Raw genomic sequence first — 22,900 nt, forward strand, 5'->3', positions numbered from 1 at the left:
TTCTTAAATGCATTAAAAATTTTAATTCTAGTGGACTAATATCGAGTAAAGTAATAAATAAGCTAATAGCATACGGCATTAGGTAATCAAGAGCCAGTAGTATTAGTGAAATCCAACAAGCTAAACTAAAATAAAAGAAACTCCATTGTCAAATTAAAGAAATTTTATTACATTCATTCATGATTCATTCTTGTTAGCCTTAATCCGCATTTAAATTAAGCCATGATTTAGAAATAATCATTAAATTAATAACCCTAATTTAATTTTACATAATTAATTCATTGACCTCAAAAGTCCAAACTCTGACCGCATTATTAAATTAACAATTTTATCTCATCAATCATAAGAAAAAAAATCCAAAAAAATTCATTATGTAAAAAGAATCCTGCAACATGTCTGAAGTCAAAAGAATTTTGTTACCTGCACAATCAAAGGTTTAGCAAATAATTTTTTTTTTTATAATTGTACATTATTTTATCATTTCTTAGTTGGCATAGTCATTAGAAAGATCAAAACTTCGTGTCACTTCCTAAGAAAGAAAAAGTTTATTATATTTTCAAATTGACTAATAATTGAGGGTTCCATCATTATTATTTAAAAACATTTTTTTTTTCTTTTATAGAAAAATGAACCGTGTAATAAATGAAAATTTTATAGTATTAAGTATTAACCAAACAATTATTGTATGTATGGGATGGAATGATGATAATATATAATATCAATAATGGGGCGAAGTCAAAAGAACAACTTTACATTGTCAAGCAACCCACAGCATTACATTTCAACCTGAGCAAACATTATTAAAAAGAAAAAAAGGGGGACAAAAATATTGTAAGAAAATGGAAAGAAATGAATAAAAAGACTCTACTATTAAATATTCTAAAAATTTAAATAAATAACAAGTCAATGGATTAAAAATTGATTTAAGTAATTAAGAAAATAAGGTGCAGTCCCTGCATGCATGCAGGAGGCTAACCAGTGGGTTGTCTAATAAATTTTATGAAGTTGGTGCAGGAGTATAAGAAAAATGATATTCAGCCACCAACAAAACATTACCCCCATTTTCTGTCCTGGTGGTGTCTTGTTGGTGTTTGAATATCGGTGTTCAAAGTATAATAGTCAAATTAATTTTCTGTTCACATAACTTTTAACACTCTAATATGATCAAGGGATTTAATGACAAAAAGAAAATTAAGAAGATTTAATTGATTGGTTGCATATACTAATATATTAATGAAAAGACTGTAAAATATAATAAGATTATAAAAATTAATAGGTAATTAAAATGCTAACTATACCTTGTTATAAATGTAGATGTGATAGAAGATTATTAAAAGATAAAACATCTAAAAAAATCCAAATTCGTCGATTAAATATTTGAGCCCCAAACTAAATATTAAATATGATTTATCTTCCCTTTTTCACATGTGTGGAAAATGAGTGAATCAAATTAGTCCCTAAAAAATTGTACATAAAATGTTGGACAAATTATTCTTAATTATCATATATGATTAAGTTTTTTTTTTTTTAAAAAAAAATTATGTATCAAAAACAAATATTCTTGGCGAATTAAATTCAATAAAATATGATTGTGTATGATTTTCAATTCAATCTAATTAGAAAAATTTAGAAAATTTTAATAAATAATCTATAACATATTCCTGAAAAACTTGTAAAATCATGATAAATAACAACAGTTGTCAGATAATATTATCGACATCTTTTAAATAAAATTGTTCCATTATTGATTTGCATGTGCAAAGAAGAACACTACCCATCACACTTGCTTTATTTTCTTATATACGTTTTGAAATTATTCAAAAATTAAAATTTTTCTAAACAAAATTTCATTTCAATTCCAAGTTATTAAAACTCATAAATAAGTCAATCTGACTTTATTGGCATTGGTTTACTTGTAGGATTTTCTCAATAAATTTAATTTTATTAAATCTAAAGTCAAAACGACCATGCTCTTCGATAGTCGTAATCTCCTTGCTTTATCTACCTACATTCCAATTTCAAAGCTTTAAATTTTTTAACGTCCCAACAATTAAAAAAAGAAAAAAAGCAAATTTATAATTTTTTTTAACAATTCATGAAAAATCTTTGAATCGTTTTTTAAATAAATCACTAGATCTTTGCGTAGAATTTTCCATTTTCTATAATTTTATTATTGTTTAACAAAGATATTCATTGTGAAACTTCTCTTAAGTTTGCTAGAAGATTTCGTTAAATTCCTCTTCTTCTTAAAATTCAATAAAATTTGTCAGAAACCTCTCAAAGTCTCACGCAGACCAAAACTAAACTAATCGAATTCATTTAAATACGACATCAACATCAATAGAATTACAAAATGGTCCTTCAAATATGTAGTTGGTTTTTATTTTATTCATTTAATTTTTCTTAACTTAATATGTGCTTTGTCAACAAATGAGAAGAAGCAAATAAGAATTCCAAAACCTCAAAACTCTAGAAGAAAGGTGTAACAGAATCAAAATTAAATGGGTAATGAATGATTACGAAATTCATTACATCCTCTAATTTCAACTAATTTAATTTAAGAAGTTGATTTCACACGATCAATGAGGCTTTTAAAAAAAAAAATAGTGACTCGTATGCAAACATTATCAACATTATTCTACAGTTCTACAGTCCATTCGATCTATTCTGCAGTGTATGAAAATTTTGTATTAATTAATAAAATCCAACCATCCAAATGGAACTTCAGCCATAAATCGAACCATACCTATTCAGTTCCTTTCATTTTCTTCCTCTGCTTTCTACGCTGATCACGAAGACCTGGAAGTGAGAATGGGACAGTTACAAACGTGTTAACTCGTTCTGAGGGGGTAATAAGAGTGGGAAATTTGACCACAGAAATTCCCAGATATAAAACAAATAGAAAATGGTTAAAGATTACATTTTTTCTCTTCTTTTCTTTTTCTCCGCAAACTGTCCAGATTTCTTCGTTTTTCTGCCATCTCCTTCCCATCCATGTGCACCTGAGCATGTGACCAAACAAACAGTTAAAGATAGAACTTTAATTTTGAGAAATTGGATTACAAACTTACATAGATTCTTATTTTTCTTCATTCAGAAATACATATTTCAGCCGAGAGAAACAAAGGAGAAAATAATATTAAAGACATAACATATGGAGATGAATCTCGTAAAGTTATCCATCGCGCACAATCCTAGTAATCTTTTTGGGATTTCCAGTGTGTTATCGCTGGGCCATAGCTGAATTCTTACTAAATGACCCAGAGTGTGGACGCACACACTTAAACATGTAGTGAAAAAGAAATGAATCTACATATTAAGGTGGACTTCTAATTAACCAATAATGGATTGTGCAGGGTAAAGATGCCTAATCTGGCTCCCCTCACCCCCAAGAAGAGGGATGAAAGATACAGAAAAAGGGATAAATTTTGTACCTCATGACCAGCATTTCGGAGTGCCTGGAGTGGTTCCACACAATCTTGACCAATAACCACCAATTTCCTTCTTTTATTTTCTATTGCACTCTTGCTGTCAGGCAGCTTTTCTTTAGCTATTTCTTCCAACTGACGCTGCAGGAGAGGTGATACACCAGCCTGAAGAATGAAAATTGATATGGAATATTAAACATTTAAACTCACTGCATTCCCAAATCTTAGACCCGAATAAGAGGAAGAGACAAGTAATTTAAAACACTAAGGTAATCACAAATCTCCTGCATTCAATATCATGAGAAACGAGATATGAGAGCCTACTACATACAGGTGGTCCTACAGCTACATGATCAATTTTTCAAGAGCTCTGAGAAGCTAACTTGAAGAGGACAAGTAACCTTTTTATATTTTCAGTTTTTGTTTTTGCTTTCCTATTACCCACAAATCCCTCGGGCCTCAACCTTCTGGTCAAATCAAATCAATTTCATCGATTAATCAATGCCAAGATGAATAATACTTAACAAATGTAACGTGCTATCTGAGTAGCTTCTGTATGTGAATATTTGTAAGTGCAGCCGGCAGGATGGTCTCCGTTACATGATTCAGATTACTTGATCAGTCATTTTGAACTCATGATCTCACCTTTCAACTTAAAAATTTTAGGCTCTTATTTCATAATTAGAAATTTAGAATACTCATATTGAAACAGATACAATCAAAGCCACAAGCATTTTCTGAATGCTCTCAGGCATCCACTCATCAGACATCAGTCTTGCTCTTACTCTACAGCCAGATCAGTCAAAAGACAGAAATCAGTATCCTATTTAAAGCATTAAAATTGTTTAATAGGAAGAATCACACTTTTTTTAAAGGAAGAGTATCAAAGTTAAGTTAAGAAAAGAAAGTAGTTACCCCTGCCAAATAATGACGTGAAAATGTTTTTGGCTGCAATGGACGTGAAAGCATTGCATTGAGCTCCTGCGGAAATAAATTTCAGACAGGAAATCAAGAAAGATTATTTAACAAAATGAACTGACAGAACATTCACTCGACAGTCTACATAAGCATGTCCACAGTGAAAAGCAATTAGGGCTCGTAGCAAGTTAATGCGTAGCAAGAGATAACCTGTTGTAATTTCTTCAATTGCATGGAGGTTGCTTTCTTTTGCTTACGATTTTTTACTACTTCCTCCTCACTGTCATAGTTGTCCACAACTAATTCTACTGCTTCTGCATTTCGTTCAAACCAGGTTTTCTTTGCTTTTTCCTATAAGAGCAATTACAAATTCAGGAAAGAAGCAAATGCATCATGTCAAGAAATCAATCTACAATTTTCTGCAATGATTGTAAATGAAAAAATGGGTAGACAAATACAAATTTAATACAGAACTACAGGACATCCACATACTTGCATTGGAAAATGACAGTAAGAATTTATTAATGCAAAAAAGGAAAAAAATGTAAACAGACAATGAAAATTCTGAAAAGAAAAGGACATTGTGAAAAGCATGAAGAGAAAAACACAGTGAACTGTTAATAATTGACCACGAAAATTTGGAATTCAATGCCATACAGCATGTTGTGAACTTAAAAAGCATACAACCAAAGATAGAAATTCTCAAATGGAAATTCTAAAAAGAAAAGGACCTTATGAAAAGCATGAAGAGAAAAACACAATGAATGGTTAATAATTATTAGAAGACCATAAAAATTTGGAGTTCCACGGCCACACAACATCTTATGCAAAGATAGAAACTACATCTTCAGGCATGTTAAAGGGATGCACCTGAGAATCTTTTCGCATTATTTTATCAATTTGACGTGCAAGAGACATTCGTTTCATGACCTCTGGCATGTATGAGTTCTCAAGGGGAAATCGCTGGAAACTTTCCTGTACATTAAGCAGAAGCAGAAATAATGTGCATGAGTTAATAAGTTAAGGCCAAATAGATGTAAGAATTACAGATTAAGATAAAGGGAAAAAAAAAAAGGAAAAAGATATAAAAATTAAGGACATGCAGTTTATAGTTTTACTGTTAATTTGATTAAGACTTTAGAATTTAGTTCCCCGATAAATCAGCATTCTTACTCTCGATATAATAAAATTAATAGAGCAGACAATATGTCAACCGTACGATTGATTTCAGAGCACCAAAGACTTCCTTCTGAGAGCAGTACCTTAGAAAATGATTTGCACAAAGTGACAAATTTGGATGTATCATTTGGTGATATTATAGCAATACTGCACCCATCAGCAGAAGCTCTAGCAGTTCGTCCACTTCTATGAACATACACCTAGCCAATACAATATATATGACATGGTTAAATATAAAAAGATTATAACAAAATATTGATGGAAAGAATCACAAGTTCTACTTCTGCTGAATGTGGAAGCTGATAGTGAACAACAGTTCGAACACCAGGAATATCAAGGCCTCTTGCTGCAACATCAGTAGCAACAAGTATACCATGTTCATTCGCACGGAAACGATCAATTGCCTGCAGTAAATAGAGAAAGACATTAAAGAAGAAAAAGGAAACTACAGAACACCAATAAGAAATCACAATATGATCAAGCAGTAAAGCGATAATGACATTTATGTTCAGCTTCATTCCCTAAAATATGATTTGAAAAATGAAAACTATAAAAGATTCATGATCATAACAAAAAGCTAAAAATGTTGAATATTTTAGTGTTAAGGATACTGGGAAGCATACACAAAAATTCGTAGCGATTTCTTCAAAAAAAAGCACCAGCACATAACAAGAATCATCTAATCTTCATTCATTGTATGTGCGCGACCAAAATGTAACACTTTGTGTTGCTATGAAGCTTTCATATGAATCAAATATTGTAGAAAAGGATCAATCTAATAAAAATTTGTCTGGTTTCCTCTTTCTCATTTTCTTGATAGGCGGCTGCCTATGTCACTTCCTTTAATGTGAAGCACACTGCATTTGGTATTGATTTTGATGTTGTTTTTGAATATATAAATGATTAGTTTTTTGTGAAAATGAAAACATTTTTGGTAGCTTGTCTTGAAGTTAAAATCTGAAAATGAAAAACAGTAAAACATGTATGGTAGTTTGTCTTGAAAATTGAAAACAACAAAAATGTGTCCGGTATAATATCTTTGAAAATTGTTTTTCAACAGTTATATTACATGTACAATGTTTTATAATTGTCTTTTATTATTTTAGATTTTTTAACAAAATTAAATAAGCAGAATACCATAAATAGTAAATATTAATATAATTACAACTTTTATTTAATAGATGCTTAATATTTTGCATTTTATACAATGATAAATTTTTATTTAAATAAAATAAAACCCTTTAATCTATTAAATATCTATAATTGTCTTCAATATTTGAAAAAAATAAATGAAAAAACATAAACGTATTTATAGTGTACAATTTATATGCATACCAACTGCTAATATGTTTATAGTAATATGTACATTATCAGTTACTGTCTGTATTTTGTGGGATCACTGATTTTTTTATTTGCAAACGATGACATTTGCAGACACAAGTAACGAAACATGCGCCTCGTACATTAAATGTATTTAGGGACAGAAAACAAAGTGGAGAATGCATAAACGTATTTGCATTCTCCACTTTCTTAACTTTTGGTCAAGGAAAGTTGATGAAATGGGAATAATTGATTCTCTATGGATTTTTATTATTGTTAAGAAATGGCTCAACCAAATGCATTTTCCTTTTTTAATTTTTGTAAAATGTAATGGTACATTTAGTACCATTTTTGGTTGAGCACTTCACATTTTACAAAAATAAAAAAAAGGAAGAAAAATGTGTTTGACAGGGCAATATTCTAGCAATAGTGGGAGTCTGTGGATTTTCATTCTCCAGCTTTTCATAAGAAAAGTGGAGAAAACAAACATTAGAATCAATGGATTCCCATTCCCCAACTTTTCATAACAAAACTACAGAAAGCAAATATTGAGTTCTCCACTTTTGTTTACCGCCCTTGCATGCATTTAATGCATAAGGACCACATATTTATAACTTTTGTCAGCAAATGTCAACATTTTCTATTCAAAAGTCTGTGGGGCAGCAAAATGTATAATACAAACAGTATATGATTTATGTTAATATAAACAAGTTAACAACCAATGCATATAAATACTATTATGCTTATGCATTAATCTTATAAAATTAAAAAAATTGAAAATAATTATAGATATTTAATAAATTATAATATTTATCTTACTTAAATAAAATTTTGTAAAATATAAAGGCAGGAAGGACTACTCATAGTGGTGTGGTATCTGGGAACTCCTCCTTTGAAAAGGGAACCCTAGTCTTTGGGAGTCATTTTACGGGTAAGCTGGATGGCCCAACGCCACTGACGATGGTGTGGTTGTTATGGAAAAGGAAACTCTCCTTGGTTCGTTTTTTCAACTCACGAATAAGGCTGTTGCATATTTCAGTACATAGAATTTAATCTTTTCCTCTATCCCCTTTTGGTCTTTTCCTTATCCATGTTATCATCTGGCTAAACAACTATCAAATAAAAGTCGTACCTATATTTATATTTATTATTACATTTTGCTATTTTTATAGTATTTTACTTGTTTATTTAATTTTATATAAAGCATCTTAAATAATAAAAGTTAATTTTTATAAGTTGCACATGCAATATAACTACTGAAAATTATACCAAATGCATATTCAATGTTTTCCCTTCTCCAAACAAATTACCAAATATGCTTTCCTATTTTCATTTTTAGAAATTAGTTTCAAGACAAACCACCAAACATGTTTCCATTTACATTAAAACTAATCATATCTATATTTTAAAACAAAATAAAAAACACTGTTTCCAAAACAATACCAAATACGCCTTACTAACTTTTGTCATTATGTAACAGGATCATGTCTCAAAGAAATAGAGATATTAATTCCATGTTATAGACGCCTCAGAAATGTCAAACCAATAGGTAGAAAAATACTGAGGAAAACTAAAACTTTTGAACCTCAGTACACAAAAGCATCCAACAGTGTAAAGAACAAGACATTAGCACATTAAATACCTTCAAACGAGCTCGCTGTTGCATCTGAGCATGAAGTGTCCAAACATCTATGCCAAGAATTTTCAGGAGGGAAGAAATATGGCGCAAAGCTGCAATGGACGTACAGAAAACAATTGTACGGCCTTGTCCATGAACACTCAAAATGTAATACAAGTAGGCATCTTTATCTTCTTCCTTGCATCTGCAGCCATTCATAGAGTAAGGGCCATTAAAGTTGAGGAGGCATTACACAATTGCATACAAAGAGGAAAGAGATAATGAAGAAATTTGAAATGACTGTCTATTTACTTTTAACGATGAAGCTTATAGACCTTGTTAACTGTCATCCATTCATTAAAATGAAGAACCAAAAGGGCATACATTTGATATGAAGGAAAATGACAAAGGCACACAACCATGAGCTACGGCTTATTTTAGTTCTTAAGAATATAACCCAAAAATTTAATATGAGGTCATAACTCAAGCAACCAAAGGTGAATTGTTCCTAATTGCAACACTTTTCTCCATGTATAAAGGCCATATTAATCAAGATGGCATAATGATAAAGTAGTCATCTTTTCATTTGGTTTGATTGTACAGGTGTTAGACATATAATCACGGTTGAGCCTGTGGTTTGCAAACCTTAAAATGATGTACCCTAATCGATGCAGGACCCAGAAAAGTGATGTAGCCACTGTTTAGCACACTGACAAACTTTTTCATTGTATGTGATACTGCTAGTCTTAAATGGAATCAGTGTTTTATGAGGCTATGATAGGAGTTCTCTAGGTAAAAGCAGCTTCCATGAAAGACAAATGAAAATAACATATTTGGTAGAGTTCTCTCTCGCCTATATTTTTACTGTGTCCAATTGGGAAGGCAAACATGCATTTTGTAAGAAAAGAGTTTCCAAAGCCAAGCACTAGCTAAAAATACTTACTCAATAAATGACTCCTCCAGCTTATTTGCCAAGACACACATATTCGTCAAATCAACAATAGCGACGTTAGCTCTCATCCCTGCTCGCTCAGAAAGAGTTTCTATAGAATTTAATCCATTAACCGATTGCTTCGATTTTAGCGAACCATGCTTTAGCTTCTTACGAAAATCAGCTGATAAGGCTATAGTTGCAGAAAATACAAGTGTTTGTCTTTTCTTTCTCTGCAAGCTGGAAACTGTTACACAATTTTGTGTTTGTTCAGACTGCCCCTTATTAGAGCCATTGGTCATAGGAAGCATGTCAATTATTGACTGCAACTCTCGAAAATGTCCATTTTCAATCATTCGATCAGCCTCATCCAGCACAAAGAACGACAGTGTATGTAACTGAAAAAGAAAACAAAACAAATTGGTCGAGGAACAGAGAGGTGACACGTGACAGGATGTAGTTTATCTACAATACTTATCCACACTAACCTCAACAAGATGTTTTTCTCCTCCTGACATAAGTTCCCACAACCTCCCGGGAGTTCCAACAACCACCTCAGGCCTTGCTTTTAAAAGTCTTTCCTGCTTCTCTGTTGACATTCCACCAACAATAGGAACCACCCTAACATTGATACCCTTAGCAACTCCCTTTAAGTGATCAGTGACCTAGAAGATAAAACACCAACGTATGGAGAAATGAATTAACAATTCTAAAGAGGTATCACTTACATCAAGATTTCAAATTCATAGATAGGACCTGCCAATTTTGTTCAAATTAACCAGCACATGTAAACTGAACAGTGTTATTTAGCGACTAGAACTTCCAAACTTTTCCAGTCATTTCTCTCTTCCTACTCACTGCTGAAAAAAAGAGACTTAGAAGCTTCTGTTAAGATTTTAGATCAGCCGGCCTCACTTCGATAAAAATGTTACCTGGTAAATGTAGAAACTCAAGCCTAAATTTCCTTATTACCTGTGCCTTTTAAGTTTTAACTCTCAAGTTGTTTTAAAATAAATACTCCTACTCTTTCACCACTACCAGCGGACCTAAACACTTGCCAACAGCCAACAACGATAAGTTGATAATCATTGACAACCATGTTGGCCTCTAAGCATTGTGCTTAGTGATCACCCAGCACACCACCACTGGCGATTGGTAAACTATGTGCAAAGAATGCAGCAAACACTGCTGAAAACCGTCCATGTTCCAAGCAAACATCAGCAAAATTTGCTTACTGCCAATGGTTGCCAAGCCTTCACCAGACATAGCTATATGAATAGAAAAGTTTTTACGCGCAACTATCAGTACCTGAAGTGCAAGTTCCCTCGTAGGGGTAATGATAAGAGCTCTCAAATGCCCTTTTGGAGCATATTTTTCTGCTTCCTCCCCTTTGTCTTCCAGCATCTTTGCAGCTTTTTCTCGTTCTTCTAATAGACGTTGCATAATGGGCAAACCAAAAGCAAGCGTTTTACCAGACCCTGTCTCAGCCGCACCAATTACATCCTGTAATGTAACAAAATAGTATGATTGTCAAACCACCCCATCGATCAATCAAACATAGTTACTTATAAAGGAACTTCTAACAACCTTCCCTTGATGAGCTGCAGCAGGAATACATGCTTTCTGAATTGGGGTTGGTTCCTTGAACTGAAGCCTGTAAATTGATTTCATAAGCAGAGGATGAAGCCTTAATTCATTCCATGCATCAAATTCTGTTGAAATTTCAGCTTCATTGACTAACTCTTCTTCAGCATCATCTGGACCATTGCTAACTACAACCACAGTCCCACAATTTGTATGAAACATCTTTTAGTCTCACATAAATTTTCAGATGCACATTGACAAGTTCAAATAACATACAGTACCCACTTACTGAGATAACTGAAATGATGAAGTGGAAGAAGTAGAGGACAAACAATTCATTCAACTATAAAGGAATAAAAGAAGAGCGGTTGACCCTACAACTGGCAAACTTGAACCTTTCAAAAATTATATGCTCTCTCTCCAATGAATTGAGAAATTCACATAGTGTACAAATATGTTACAATAATACATTCAGGAATAAATATATAACTGAGTTGAAGATTTACTACACACAAAAAATTAGACAGAAAATCTGCAACAAGCTCAATAATAAAAATCCATCAAAATGCTCTTAACACCAAGCCAGAATAAAAACATATTAGCTTAAAACAATAACAAATAAATCTAAGATACACAAACCACTAACCAGCAACAGATTCCTCAACTGTCTTAATTTTCTTTCCCTTCTTTTTCTTCTTCTTTTTCTTTCCTGTCTCATTCTTCAAATTCTTCTCTTCCTGCTTTTGCACTCCACTTCCATCTTCATCCCCATCCCCATCCCCATCACCAGAATCCTCCTCATTGGCACTACTACGTTTCCTTTTCTTCGAATTCAGCTTCTTCCCAGGCTTTCCCTTCTCGGGTTTTGGAATTTGCAAATTATAACTGGCTTCATCAATCTCTTCAAGTGAAAGAAAACCTGCATTCAAGATAATAAACAAAAACCATAAACTATGAGCAAAGCTTAAACCCCATAAACCCCCATGCTACAATTGACTGCCAATAAAAAGCTCAGAGAAAAACACAACTTTGAACACAATATTTGTGCTCAAATTAACTAAAAATTGACCTCATTTCATTGATACTACTACATTAATTATTTCTCTAAACTTTGAAACACATACACCATGGGGGAAAAAAACTAAACCTTAAATTTAAACGCGTGGGCAACAACTAAACTAAAGAACAATGATAAATTAAGAAAAAAGAAGGGGAAAGTGTTAATTGACCTCCGTCGAGTTCATTGGAGCCAACGAGGAAGGCAAAAGGGTCGTTGTCTTCGGCTGAGAAAGAGTGGTTCCATTTGAGAGAGTCGAGCTTTTCGGCTTCTCCGCCCTTTCGGGTTCGTTTTCTCCTGTTGGGCTTTGTCTTCTTCGAATGTTCGGAGGTTAGCAGCGGTGAACTGGCGGCCATGGCCAAAGCAAGTGAGTTGGTTGTCAGTGAAGGTGCTGCTAATTCGCACAAAGTATATTATTTTCTAGGACCTGTCTACGCTACAAACTCTGCTAGTAACAGACTGTGAGTTGACAAGATGATATATGGGTGCGCGGCACGTGGACGGCGGATGGAATGGGAGATTATATATGGAACCTGCCATTTCGGTTTTCTTCCGGTTACAAAATGAAATTCTCCCGGTTGCTGACCGGTAACCCGTCACTGAATTTGGAGCATGGGCGCTGGTGTTTTGAAATTGAAAGTCCAAATATTTGCCGCTTGATAGTGGAAAAATGTGGGTGGGTCTAGGATTGCAGCGTTTCGAAATTTCATTTGCAGTCTGATATAGCAAGCGAGGCGACGTTGCATCTCCTACAAATTTTCTGACTTTGGATCCACGGTGTGTGGTCCAGTTTCAGCAATCGAGGCTGCATCGGAGGCAGGCTCATCGATCCTCACATCCGATCGCCGGTGCTTCGTCGCCGATATCGAGGTCCAGTTAGGTGCTTGTTGGATTCGTATGAGAAAGGTTAAATGCTGGTGTTAATTTCTCCAACCACGTGGCCTTTTGTTAGCTCTCACATCCGGTTGCACGCTAACCATTAAAGCCGGTTTCCCTATGGGATTTATTTCCCCTTATTTTCGTGACCGCTCGCCAACCCTCCATCTCTCTCTCCACATCCAACGATTGAGATCACAGGTCTCATTACTAAAAGAGTCTGTAACGTAAACAGGTCCTATTTTCTATTTTTTCATTAACAATATTAAAAGGGATCTCACTACTTTACATTTAATGCAGGTATAATCTCTCACATGAATAGTGAGTGGATCCCATTCCTATACTGTTTATGAGTGAGAGATTTACCATATTAATTGTAAAGTAGTGTTTACCTATTAAAAGACTTAACAAAATATTAAAAAATATTATTTTACCCTTAAACATTAAATCATTGTTTATTAATTGTTATTTTGAATACTTTTAAAATGTTTTGTTATTTTAAATGGAAGAAAACAAACTATAAATTTTAGTTTGGAAAAATCTCTTATGTTTCATGCAATAGTTCATTTTAACCCTTATTTTTTAAACAATAACCTAAAACATCTTTTTATTAACTCAACGTTAGTTAAATGCTGTTTATTAGTAATTCATTGAGGGTAAAAAAAAATCATTAAAGAGAAAATTAGAAAAAATAAATAAAAGTTGACATATATATAAAAATAATTTTTATCTAATCACACTAAACAAGAAAATACTTAAAAAAATAAAAACTTCTATTTCAAGGAATTGTTTTGCGCTTCTCCCTATTTTGGCAGCATGAAAGCTCTATAAACCCCAAATTTAAGTTAAAAAATTAATCATAATTTCCATGCTTGTATTCGTATACTCTCTAATTGCACTATGAGCTGACTTAGGGAGACAATAATAGTCAAAGAAGAGTGGTGGTAAAGCTCAAGATAAAAATTGATTGAAGATTAAGAAAATATTCAGTACATGCAAGCAAATAAAAATTGATTGTATTTTTGAGTTTTTATTCCAATAATTTAAAGATATTGTGTTAATTACAGTTTGGTACTTATGACAATTATTTAGTGACTATATCAAATTATTTCATCGTTGATTTCATTTAAAACAAATTAATAAATTTTGTATATTTTGTAGTATTATTTAATTGTGTAAAAACTTTATTTTAATAAAGTTTGTATCACATTTAATGAAAAATCTTATTTCTCCCTCAATGAATGAATTATTTTAGGACATTAAACTAACAGTGAGTTAGTGAAATGATGTTTTGGATTATTATTTAAAAATTAGGGATGAAATGAATTATTGTATAAAACTCTAGGGACGAAAATGATTTTGTCCTTTTCAGTTCTACCATATCTGATTTTGTGTTATTATTTTTAATTGATGGCAATAAATTATAATATTCAAAAAATTTCGTAATTGATTTTATAATTATTTTGATTGTGTTTTGGATAATTATGACTATTTCTATTGGTGATTATTATTATTGAGAGATCTGTTATTGTTGTCAGAATTATTCAGGATAGATTATGTGAGCATAAATTCTCGATTTATGACATACAAAGCTAAAAATTAGCTTAAGTCCTAATTTTGGTGGTTTTATTTATTTAAATTAGTAAGTTTGATGAGTCTATATTGTTAATTTTGTAGCATTCTTAATAAAGTGCAAAACAATCATTTTTATCATTTAGCTGAATTAATTTTTTTTTTAGGTTCAAGGCAAAATAATCATTTTTTAATATTTTATTAAGTCCTTGAACAGTTTTGATAAAAAAAGTGGAAAAGTGGTGTACTTTGTAAACTTCATATGTACTTTATGGATAACTACAAAAATTTTTGATGCATTTTTAATAAAGTGCAAAACACTGTAAACTGGGTTTGGCATTTATTTTTATTTTTCTTCTTAACACAAAATATGATTAAATTAAAAAGAAATTCTAAATGATTATTGGGTGGCGATACTTGCATCCTCAATTGTGCAAACTCACCCCATTTCAAAAAATAATTATAAAAAATTTGAATTATTTTTAATAATTTGACAAAAGAAAAAAATTAAACAGTTAACCAATTAAATCTCCATTAATTGTTTAAATTTATGGCACAAAAATATGTGTTCAAATAATTTAATCATTTATGGAATAATGGTGGAATAGTCAAATTAAAATTATGTTATAACAACATATATGATTGACAATAGTCAAGAGACTTGTGTAAAGAAAATGATTTGATTGATTAAAATTTTAAATTTTTCTCTTTTTCAAATTTAAAATAATAATATGAATGTTTTTAAAATCTATTTAAAAATAAGATTAATTTACACAAATTTATAGGCAAAAATATCCCAGCCAAAATTTGTTTACAAAAATAAAACATGTCTCATTTGTTATCACTGTAACATTTATTTGTACTTGTGGATGTTCATCACATATATAAAATATTATGAGTAATGTTATGTTTACTCAATTATTTTCTTTGAGAATTTTTCTTATTCAATTGAGATTGAAATTGTGTTAGGAATTATTATTTTTATTACATGAAACTATTGTTCAAGAGTACAACTCATATTATATGAGATTATAATTGATATTTACAAATTAAACTATTACTGGAACTAGTTTACATCAATTCTTATGAAGCACGCCCAAATTTTTATCCTCTCTAATATTCGAGTGACGTCTACTCTACTCACATTTTGAAAGGGAAAACATTGCATTCACTCAAATTGAGGAAGGAAATTTAAACCCCACAATGTAAATTATGAGGTCATGAGTTCTCACCACTAGGCTTAGCCTAGTGGCTTCTTAGGAATTGTTTTTTTTTTTCATTTTTTTTGAATTAGCATTATTGATAACAGTATAGGTTACATGCAAGTTACAACCAGAAGCAGTATTAGTGTTTTGGTTTGAAAGGGTTACATAATAGGGGAAAATGAAATATAAACTTTAGCGGGCAATTACATAAAAGTACAAAATCTGCAAGGGGCAATAATGAAGTTTTTTATAAACATAGTGATGGTGGGTCTATAACAAGAAAACTAAATAACCATATAGGGCTAATATGAAATTTAAATTAAAGTAAAAGGGAAGGGATAGTAAATATTTTTATTTTTTTTTAATATAGGATGTGGCTATTTGAACCCGTTAATTTTTTTATTAATTAAAAATTTATCATCTAAATAATTTTTGAAAAATTACTTAATTAATACTTTCCTCTCTTCCTCTTTTTAATTTCACAAATTATCATTAATTCACTTAAATATATTTTTTTAACTATAAACAATGGGTATCATTAACTAAGAGGAACAAAATCACCTTTTGAAAACTAACATCAATAAATTTTTATCAATTATAAAAGTTAATGAAAATCAAAAAATTAATTTTTACCAAACACAAAAGTCAATGAATACCAAGATAATGCATTTTTTTTAATGAATATAGAGATGAAATAGCCCTACTCTTTTTTATAATATATAACACCCCAGTTTAAAATATATCTAAATACCAAAATTACCCATTTATTTACAAATTTCTTCAATGTATACCTTTTATTCACACATAACATTTTTCCAAATTGAAAAAAGAAGCAACGCAAACGTTTTAAAAAGTTGAAACTGCAGATTTGTCAAAATAACATAAATTTATTATAATTATTTTGTGGAATGGATGAGTTGGAAAAAGTGTGGGCCCGCGTGAAATGCCAATTTTCTTTCCCAATTTTTAAGGGTTAATTCCGTCGTGCTCCCTGATGTTTCAATACTTTTTATCCCCCTCAAATGTTTCAACAATTATCATCTCACACCCAAATATCTTAATTTGACCGTTTATTCTAACAGTCAAAGGGTAAATTTGAAAATTTATACCCTAAATATTTTTTTGATAATGATAACTTAAATTAATTTAATAATTTAATTGATGAGATTATTATTTAATTATCTTTAATTAAAATTTTTTAATATAAATATCAATATCATATTAACATTTTATGTCATTTAATTCTTCTCCAATTTAAAATAAGGAGTATTTCTGACATTTAATTAAATTTTAAACAGTTCTTAAAAATAACAGTCAAAATAACGAAAATGAGGTGCAGTGAAAATTATCAAAATATTTAGGTGTGCAGTGAAAAATATCAAATCATTTAGGAATTGGGTGGAAATAATCCTTTTTTAAACAAAAAGTAATAAAAAAGCCAATAAAAAAAGCTACAAGGGCCGTCGTTTTAGACTATGCTGGAGTCCACATGATTCCTATAACAAGAAAAATTTTAATTTAATTGGTTTCCAAGAACCTGCTCCAATCAAGACAAGTTCTTTGTTTGCCTTGTGGGAAATTTTGCTTGCATAAATTAATCCATTTCATTCTTAATTTCCGCCCTGTGGAATTTTTCTTGTAGAAATATAAGACCTGCCACTTGTATTTTTTATACACGTAGGACCCTAGTGCATGAATTTCTTTGAAAGAGTTTAGGAAATTGACAGGGTATATTCCCAGAATTTACAATCGAAATATTCATCATTTCATTAACTGGTGTAACAATTATTATTATTGTTGTTGTTGTTGTTGTGGTCGTCGTTAAATGACAATTAATTGTATGCAGCGCAGCGCTACATTTCATGAATTTCATTATTCCCCAATTAATTCAACGCTGGACTGGGACTTATGAAATTCACTAATAAAATAAAATTGCAAAACTCACACGGCAAAAACATATCAGCTTCTAATTTACAGTTATAATTTTTACTCCACAATAGTTATAGTTTAAAAATTACAGCATCTCACTCCCAAACACACCTTGAATCCATTAATTTTCTCTCAAACGTCTTCTTTCTTATTAAAAACTAGAAAATAGAACAGCGTTTCACACGGCTTTGAAAAAAGAATTTAGTATTATCCTTTTTTTTTTTACTTTACACTTAATGAAATTGATAAAAAATATGAATTGATTTTTTAAAAGATGAAACAGCCTTATAAAAACAAAAAAAGCTATTAGCCAGCAATACAAATAAAGAAGCAACGCAAGATAAAGAATAAAATGAGAGAATATATTATAGAGTGATTTTATTCATTCTAATGGTGTCTGTATAAAACAAAAAAATGAGCTCTCCCTTTATAGTTACATAATCACTCCATGACATTAATGAAAAATTATGGATCATAATTCCTTGTGAGATAGTGGGAGTTATAGGGAAGCTAAAGGTTGCTAATGGGAGATAGTGATGAGATTAAGAGATTTATGTTATGAACATCTATATTTATTTTAATAAATTCATAACACTCCTCCTTGAATGTTCATTACAAAGAATGTGCCTCATTAAAATCTTTACATAATTGTTATTGTGTAATAACAATCAAATTAATTATGAGAAGATGAAAAACCAAATCTAAAAGAAAATTTCTCTATTTATTAGATAATAGAGAATATATAAAGATGAGAAATGGTGATGTCACATCACTTCCTCAAGTCACAGCTTTATATATATATATATATATAGATATATAGATATATAGATTTTATTATCTAAATAATTTTTTAAAAATTAATTAACTATTTCTTCTCTTCCTATTGTTAATTTCACAAATTCTCATCAATTCATTTATATTTTTTTTAACAACAAATAATTAGTATCACTAACTATGAGAAACAACACCACCATTTAAAAATGAACATCAACAAATTAATTTTTACCAAACACAAAATTTAACGAATATTAAGATAATAAATTTATTTTTAAAAAATAGATATGGAGAGGAATTTGACAGTTTTAATTTACATATCCCTACATTTTATATAATATATAACACCCCAATTGAAAATATATCTAAATGCCAAAATTACCCTTTCAATAACAAATTTCTTCAACATATACCTTTTATTCACACGTAATGTTTTTCCAAATTGAAAAAAGAAGCATCACGAAAGTTTTAAAAAGTTGAAATTGTGGATTTGTCTACATAATATAAACTTATTATAACGATCCGGTTATGTTGGAACCGCTCTTTTATGAAACACTCTTTTATAACCATGTGATTACAATTATAATAATTTTTTTTAAAATTTTTTATCACTTTACGTGTATAATAAAAATTCATGTTCCACTATAGATAAGTTTCAACGTAACTATAGCCATATTATAATTATTTTTTGTGGAACAAATGAGTTTAGAAAAAGTGTGGGCCCGTGGGAAATGTTGCCACCCTTGCGCAGTATTCTTTTTCATTTTAAAAAAATAAAAAGTAATACAAAGCAAACAAAAAAGAGAGCTCCCCGTCGTTTTAGACCATGCTGGAGAAAAAAACAATTTTAATCCATTGATTTCCAAGAACCCGCTGCAATCAAGACAATTTGTTTATGGCAGCGCTTAACTTACATTTGATGTAAGTAACATTCCGAGAAAATGAATCATTGGATTCCTCAATTTGCAGATCCAACGGCTGTGATGAAACATAACCTAAAATTAGGTTTAGGTACTGGTTGGGAATTCATTTTTAAAAATAAAAGAATGGCTACCTGCTAAAACGGTTGTCGAAAAAACCAAGCTAAGGGGTTATTCGGTAAAGATAATTTTAGATGGAAATGATGAGTGACGAAAATCCAGAAAATTCAAGACAGAAAATACAATAATTAGGTGTGTGCCCGAGCGATTGGCTTCCGTTGTAGGTAAACTGCGAGCAGAACAAAGAGCGGCCTTACCTAATCTTATCATATGATTGATAATTGAAATTTACATTGATAAAAAAGACGAATTACACACCGACTGGGTAAATTAAAAACAGTGTCTCGCAAAAGCAATAATTAAAACACAACACCACCTTGAGGAGACACCCCAAAAATAAAGCAGCAAGCTCATACCGTGACCACATACACACACCAAATTTTTATTATAGAATAAATCTAAGATGATGGATGATTATGCTGATGATGATGCGTCACACATCTCTCATTAAAGTTAATTAATTTAATCGCTGTCACTGCTGCTGCTGCTCTCGTGTCCGTCCTCGTGCTTCTTCTTCTCCTTCTTCTTTTTCTTCTCTTCACCGTGGGCGGCGGCGAGCACCGGGGATCTTCTGCTTGATCTTGTCCACCAAGCCCTCCTTGTGTTCGCCCTCCCTATGTTCCCCGCCGTGATACTGCTGCTGATGGTGAACATCAGTAGTGTGCTGGTCCCCACTATGGTGCTCTCCCTTGTGCTTGTCCTCCTTTTGCCCTCCTCCCACGTGAAGGGCTTCTCCGATCTCGTGAATAACTCCCGACATTTTCTCTTAAAAAAAAGTTGTTCCTTTCTTTTCAAAATTTTCAGTGATTACCACCTTACCTTCAACTGGCTGTAATGAGAAACGCATGGGATTGACTTTACCCTTGACCCATTTTGCAACTGGTTTCCACCCGGTTTCAACAAGTTTTTATTACTGCCCTAAATTAACACGTGTTGCGCTTACATCAATTAAATGGTCATGTCAGTTATGTTTCTTACATAAAATGTAACGTAAACTTACCCTTTGTTTATATAAGAGTGTCAAGTGCATTACGTACGCAAGTACAAAATAACTCTTTTTTTTTTCCCAAAAAGAGAGTCGTAAATTTTCAATAATAAGAATCTTTTCTCTGCAATGATAGCTATGTTGGTTGATGTCTAAGACACCGCGTCTTCCAGCAACTGTTTAATTTGAAACTTTGAGTTTTTTTTTTTTTTGAAACCACCGGAGAAAAGGTGGGGGTTAGGCGGGACATGAGCCAATACAGCCCAAGAGAAAATGTGATACAAAAAGTAATAAGAAAAAGTCTTATCGTCTGACATGAGGGATCGCTTGTGCGTCTGTGAGAAGAATACTCGATAAGCCTCTAGGCAGCTGATGAGAAAAGAAACACCGACTAGTCCGATAAGAGCAGGCCTAGTTGGCCAGAAAATCAGCTGCATAGGTAGCCTCTCGAAAGACATGTCTCATCTGAATGGGGGATGAAGATATTAGACGACACGCCCGACGCAGAGAATAAGCATAATCCCACCGAACATGACCCTGGGTGTGTGTCCATGACACCACCGTAGCCGAATCTGACTCAACATCGAGCACTGAGTGACCAAGCTGAATGGCTAACTCCAAACCCTCGCACACCGCCATGAGCTCAGCATATAAGATGGGCTTGTGGCCCAAGAAAGATCCAAAGGCAGCTAAAACCATGCATCGGTGATCCTGAAGAATGCCCCCGGAAGCAGCCATCCTACGATTGCCCTTAGACTAACCGTCCATAGTCAGCCTGACCACCCCAGGAGGCGGCCTCGTCCAAGCAACTAATCGAATCGACCTCCTAGGGGTAACCATAACTCGCAATCCCTCCATAATCTGGGAATCCAAGACTCCCCTCAGTTGGGAAGGCATGAAGCCAAAAGCAGAACTAGCAAGTCTGAGATTAGAGCCGACCAGAAACTACAGTCTCTCCTCCCAACTAGCCAACGCTCGTGAGGCCCAGCCGTGCAACGAATCGTACAGAGGCGTCGCCATAGAAGAGAGGCAAGATAGAGAAACTGGATAATGCCCGGGTGCGTTGATCTACAATACTTAGACTTCATGAAGGAAGCCCACAGCGAACTCTGTTGACGAAATCGCCACCAAAGTTTGATCTCAAAGGCCTATACCATATTATCAAAGGACGATGCCGAGGCTGCCCTCATCTACTAGAAAACAAACCATCAGCCATCTACACCAGTGAATCCGGCACCTCCCCTCAGAATCACCCCATAATTTGAAACTTTGAGTTAGGTGAGGAACAATAATAATATTTAAAATGAGTCTTAATACATTTTTTAAGATGTTGACTAAGAGTTAAAAAAGAAATTTGCTGAAAAATAAGCTTTAAAGTGAACTAGAAAATTAAAAAAATATGTATTTTCACTCTATATTAAACGTGTAAGGAATAAGAACTAAGAAACTATATAAATACAATAATACAATAACTTTAGGGATTTGGAAACTTTTTAACCTAAAATTTTAAGGTTATAAGTAAGGGTCCAACAATAATATTGAAAATAAGGCTTAACAATAGTAATATCAAGGTGTAAGTGTACCTTATTCTACTCAATATAACATCTTATCATTTAGCTATATCTTAATAAAACGAGTAAAATAAACACATTCATGAATATTAATGGATGGAAATATCCGGTCCGCGAATAGAAATGCAGATGGATTTTAATTGCATATCATTATTAAAAAAAATTGGACAAAATAATTATGCATTTTATTGATAAAAATATTAGTACGGCATGTGAAGTTGCTTAGAATGCTGTATGACACTGACTTGATCCTTTCTGTTCAGCCTTTAAATCTTTAATTTAACTTTATAAATTATTGGTCAGATTGTCTAGTGATGCCATTTTGCAAAGGGTAATAATAGAGATTCAATATTTGAGTTTTATTCTAATTGATGTGTTATTTATTAATTATATGAGTGACATATAATAGTAAGAATCAAATTAGTACTCAAATATTAGAATCTTGAATTTTTTTTGTAAAATTACTAATATTTATTTAAAATATTTTTAATTGGTAATAGAATTGTCCTTAAAATTATATGGGTTAAGGTTAATTAGAAAAATAATGAAAAAATAAGTCAAAATTATACATATGATTATATGAACATTAAATGAAAGATTAATTAAAAAATCGATAATATTATGTGTACTACAGTAAGCGCTATAAATGTTATACCATCACTACAAAATTAAAAAAATTATTTTAAGACAAAAGAAGATTTCTACGAGACGATTTTTTTTTTGTTTTGTTTTATCTATTATAAATACTGTACTAATGGAGGTGCATACATCAATATTCATACAAAACCGTATCAAATCCATTTTTCTGGTAACCTTTCTTTTGCAAATATTGAAGTCTCGGTCTCCCTGGCTTATTGCTTTTATTCTTTCTTTTGTGTGATAACCCCTCTGAATTCTTCTGATTTTCTTTCTC

General features: G+C 31.8%; 2 protein-coding genes and 1 pseudogene across 3 annotated transcripts; all 3 read right to left on the bottom strand.

Annotated features, from left to right (window-relative positions):
* Window positions 1-2,468: 2,468 nt before the first annotated feature.
* Window positions 2,469-12,911, bottom strand: LOC102628715 (DEAD-box ATP-dependent RNA helicase 13). Of its 2 annotated transcripts, none has more exons than XM_052433699.1 (16): window positions 12,208-12,911; window positions 11,625-11,897; window positions 10,982-11,166; window positions 10,703-10,897; window positions 9,883-10,059; window positions 9,407-9,792; window positions 8,488-8,668; window positions 5,807-5,929; window positions 5,609-5,725; window positions 5,217-5,321; window positions 4,557-4,697; window positions 4,344-4,409; window positions 3,435-3,593; window positions 2,921-3,002; window positions 2,747-2,799; window positions 2,469-2,662 (listed from the first exon to the last, which is right to left on the bottom strand). In XM_052433699.1, the coding sequence occupies exons 1-15, from the start codon at window positions 12,389-12,391 to the stop codon at window positions 2,747-2,749; spliced, it is 2,427 nt and encodes an 808-aa protein (XP_052289659.1). In that variant the 5' UTR covers window positions 12,392-12,911; the 3' UTR covers window positions 2,469-2,662. The 2 variants fall into 2 exon arrangements, with proteins under 2 accessions (XP_052289659.1, XP_052289658.1); XM_052433698.1 differs by having other exon boundaries at window positions 2,469-2,667.
* A 6,943-nt stretch (window positions 12,912-19,854) lies between these two features.
* Window positions 19,855-20,191, bottom strand: LOC102609276 (dehydrin HIRD11-like; annotated as a pseudogene).
* A 636-nt stretch (window positions 20,192-20,827) lies between these two features.
* On the bottom strand, window positions 20,828-21,154 carry LOC127899940 (uncharacterized). Its single transcript, XM_052434090.1, has one exon. It carries the CDS (start codon window positions 21,152-21,154, stop codon window positions 20,828-20,830), a length of 327 nt encoding a protein of 108 aa, XP_052290050.1.
* Between the last annotated feature and the right edge of the window lie 1,746 nt (window positions 21,155-22,900).

The sequence above is a fragment of the Citrus sinensis genome, chromosome 9 (assembly GCF_022201045.2).
Source record: "Citrus sinensis cultivar Valencia sweet orange chromosome 9, DVS_A1.0, whole genome shotgun sequence".
NCBI classification, from domain to species: Eukaryota; Viridiplantae; Streptophyta; class Magnoliopsida; order Sapindales; family Rutaceae; genus Citrus; species Citrus sinensis.

What these genes read in the sequence shown, in the direction of transcription:
- LOC102628715 (XM_052433699.1), bottom strand. Translation starts at nt 12,391, where the DNA reads ATGGCCGCCAGTTCACCGCTGCTAACCTCCGAACATTCGAAGAAGACA. An exon ending in TAATGCGAAAAGATTCTCAG is followed by an intron (nt 4,698 to 5,216) that starts GTGCATCCCTTT and finishes TTGCTCTTATAG; the next exon opens with GAAAAAGCAAAGAAAACCTG. An exon ending in AAGAAAAGAAGAGAAAAAAT is followed by an intron (nt 2,800 to 2,920) that starts GTAATCTTTAAC and finishes TCTCACTTCCAG; the next exon opens with GTCTTCGTGATCAGCGTAGA.
- LOC127899940 (XM_052434090.1), bottom strand. Translation starts at nt 21,154, where the DNA reads ATGGCTGCTTCCGGGGGCATTCTTCAGGATCACCGATGCATGGTTTTA.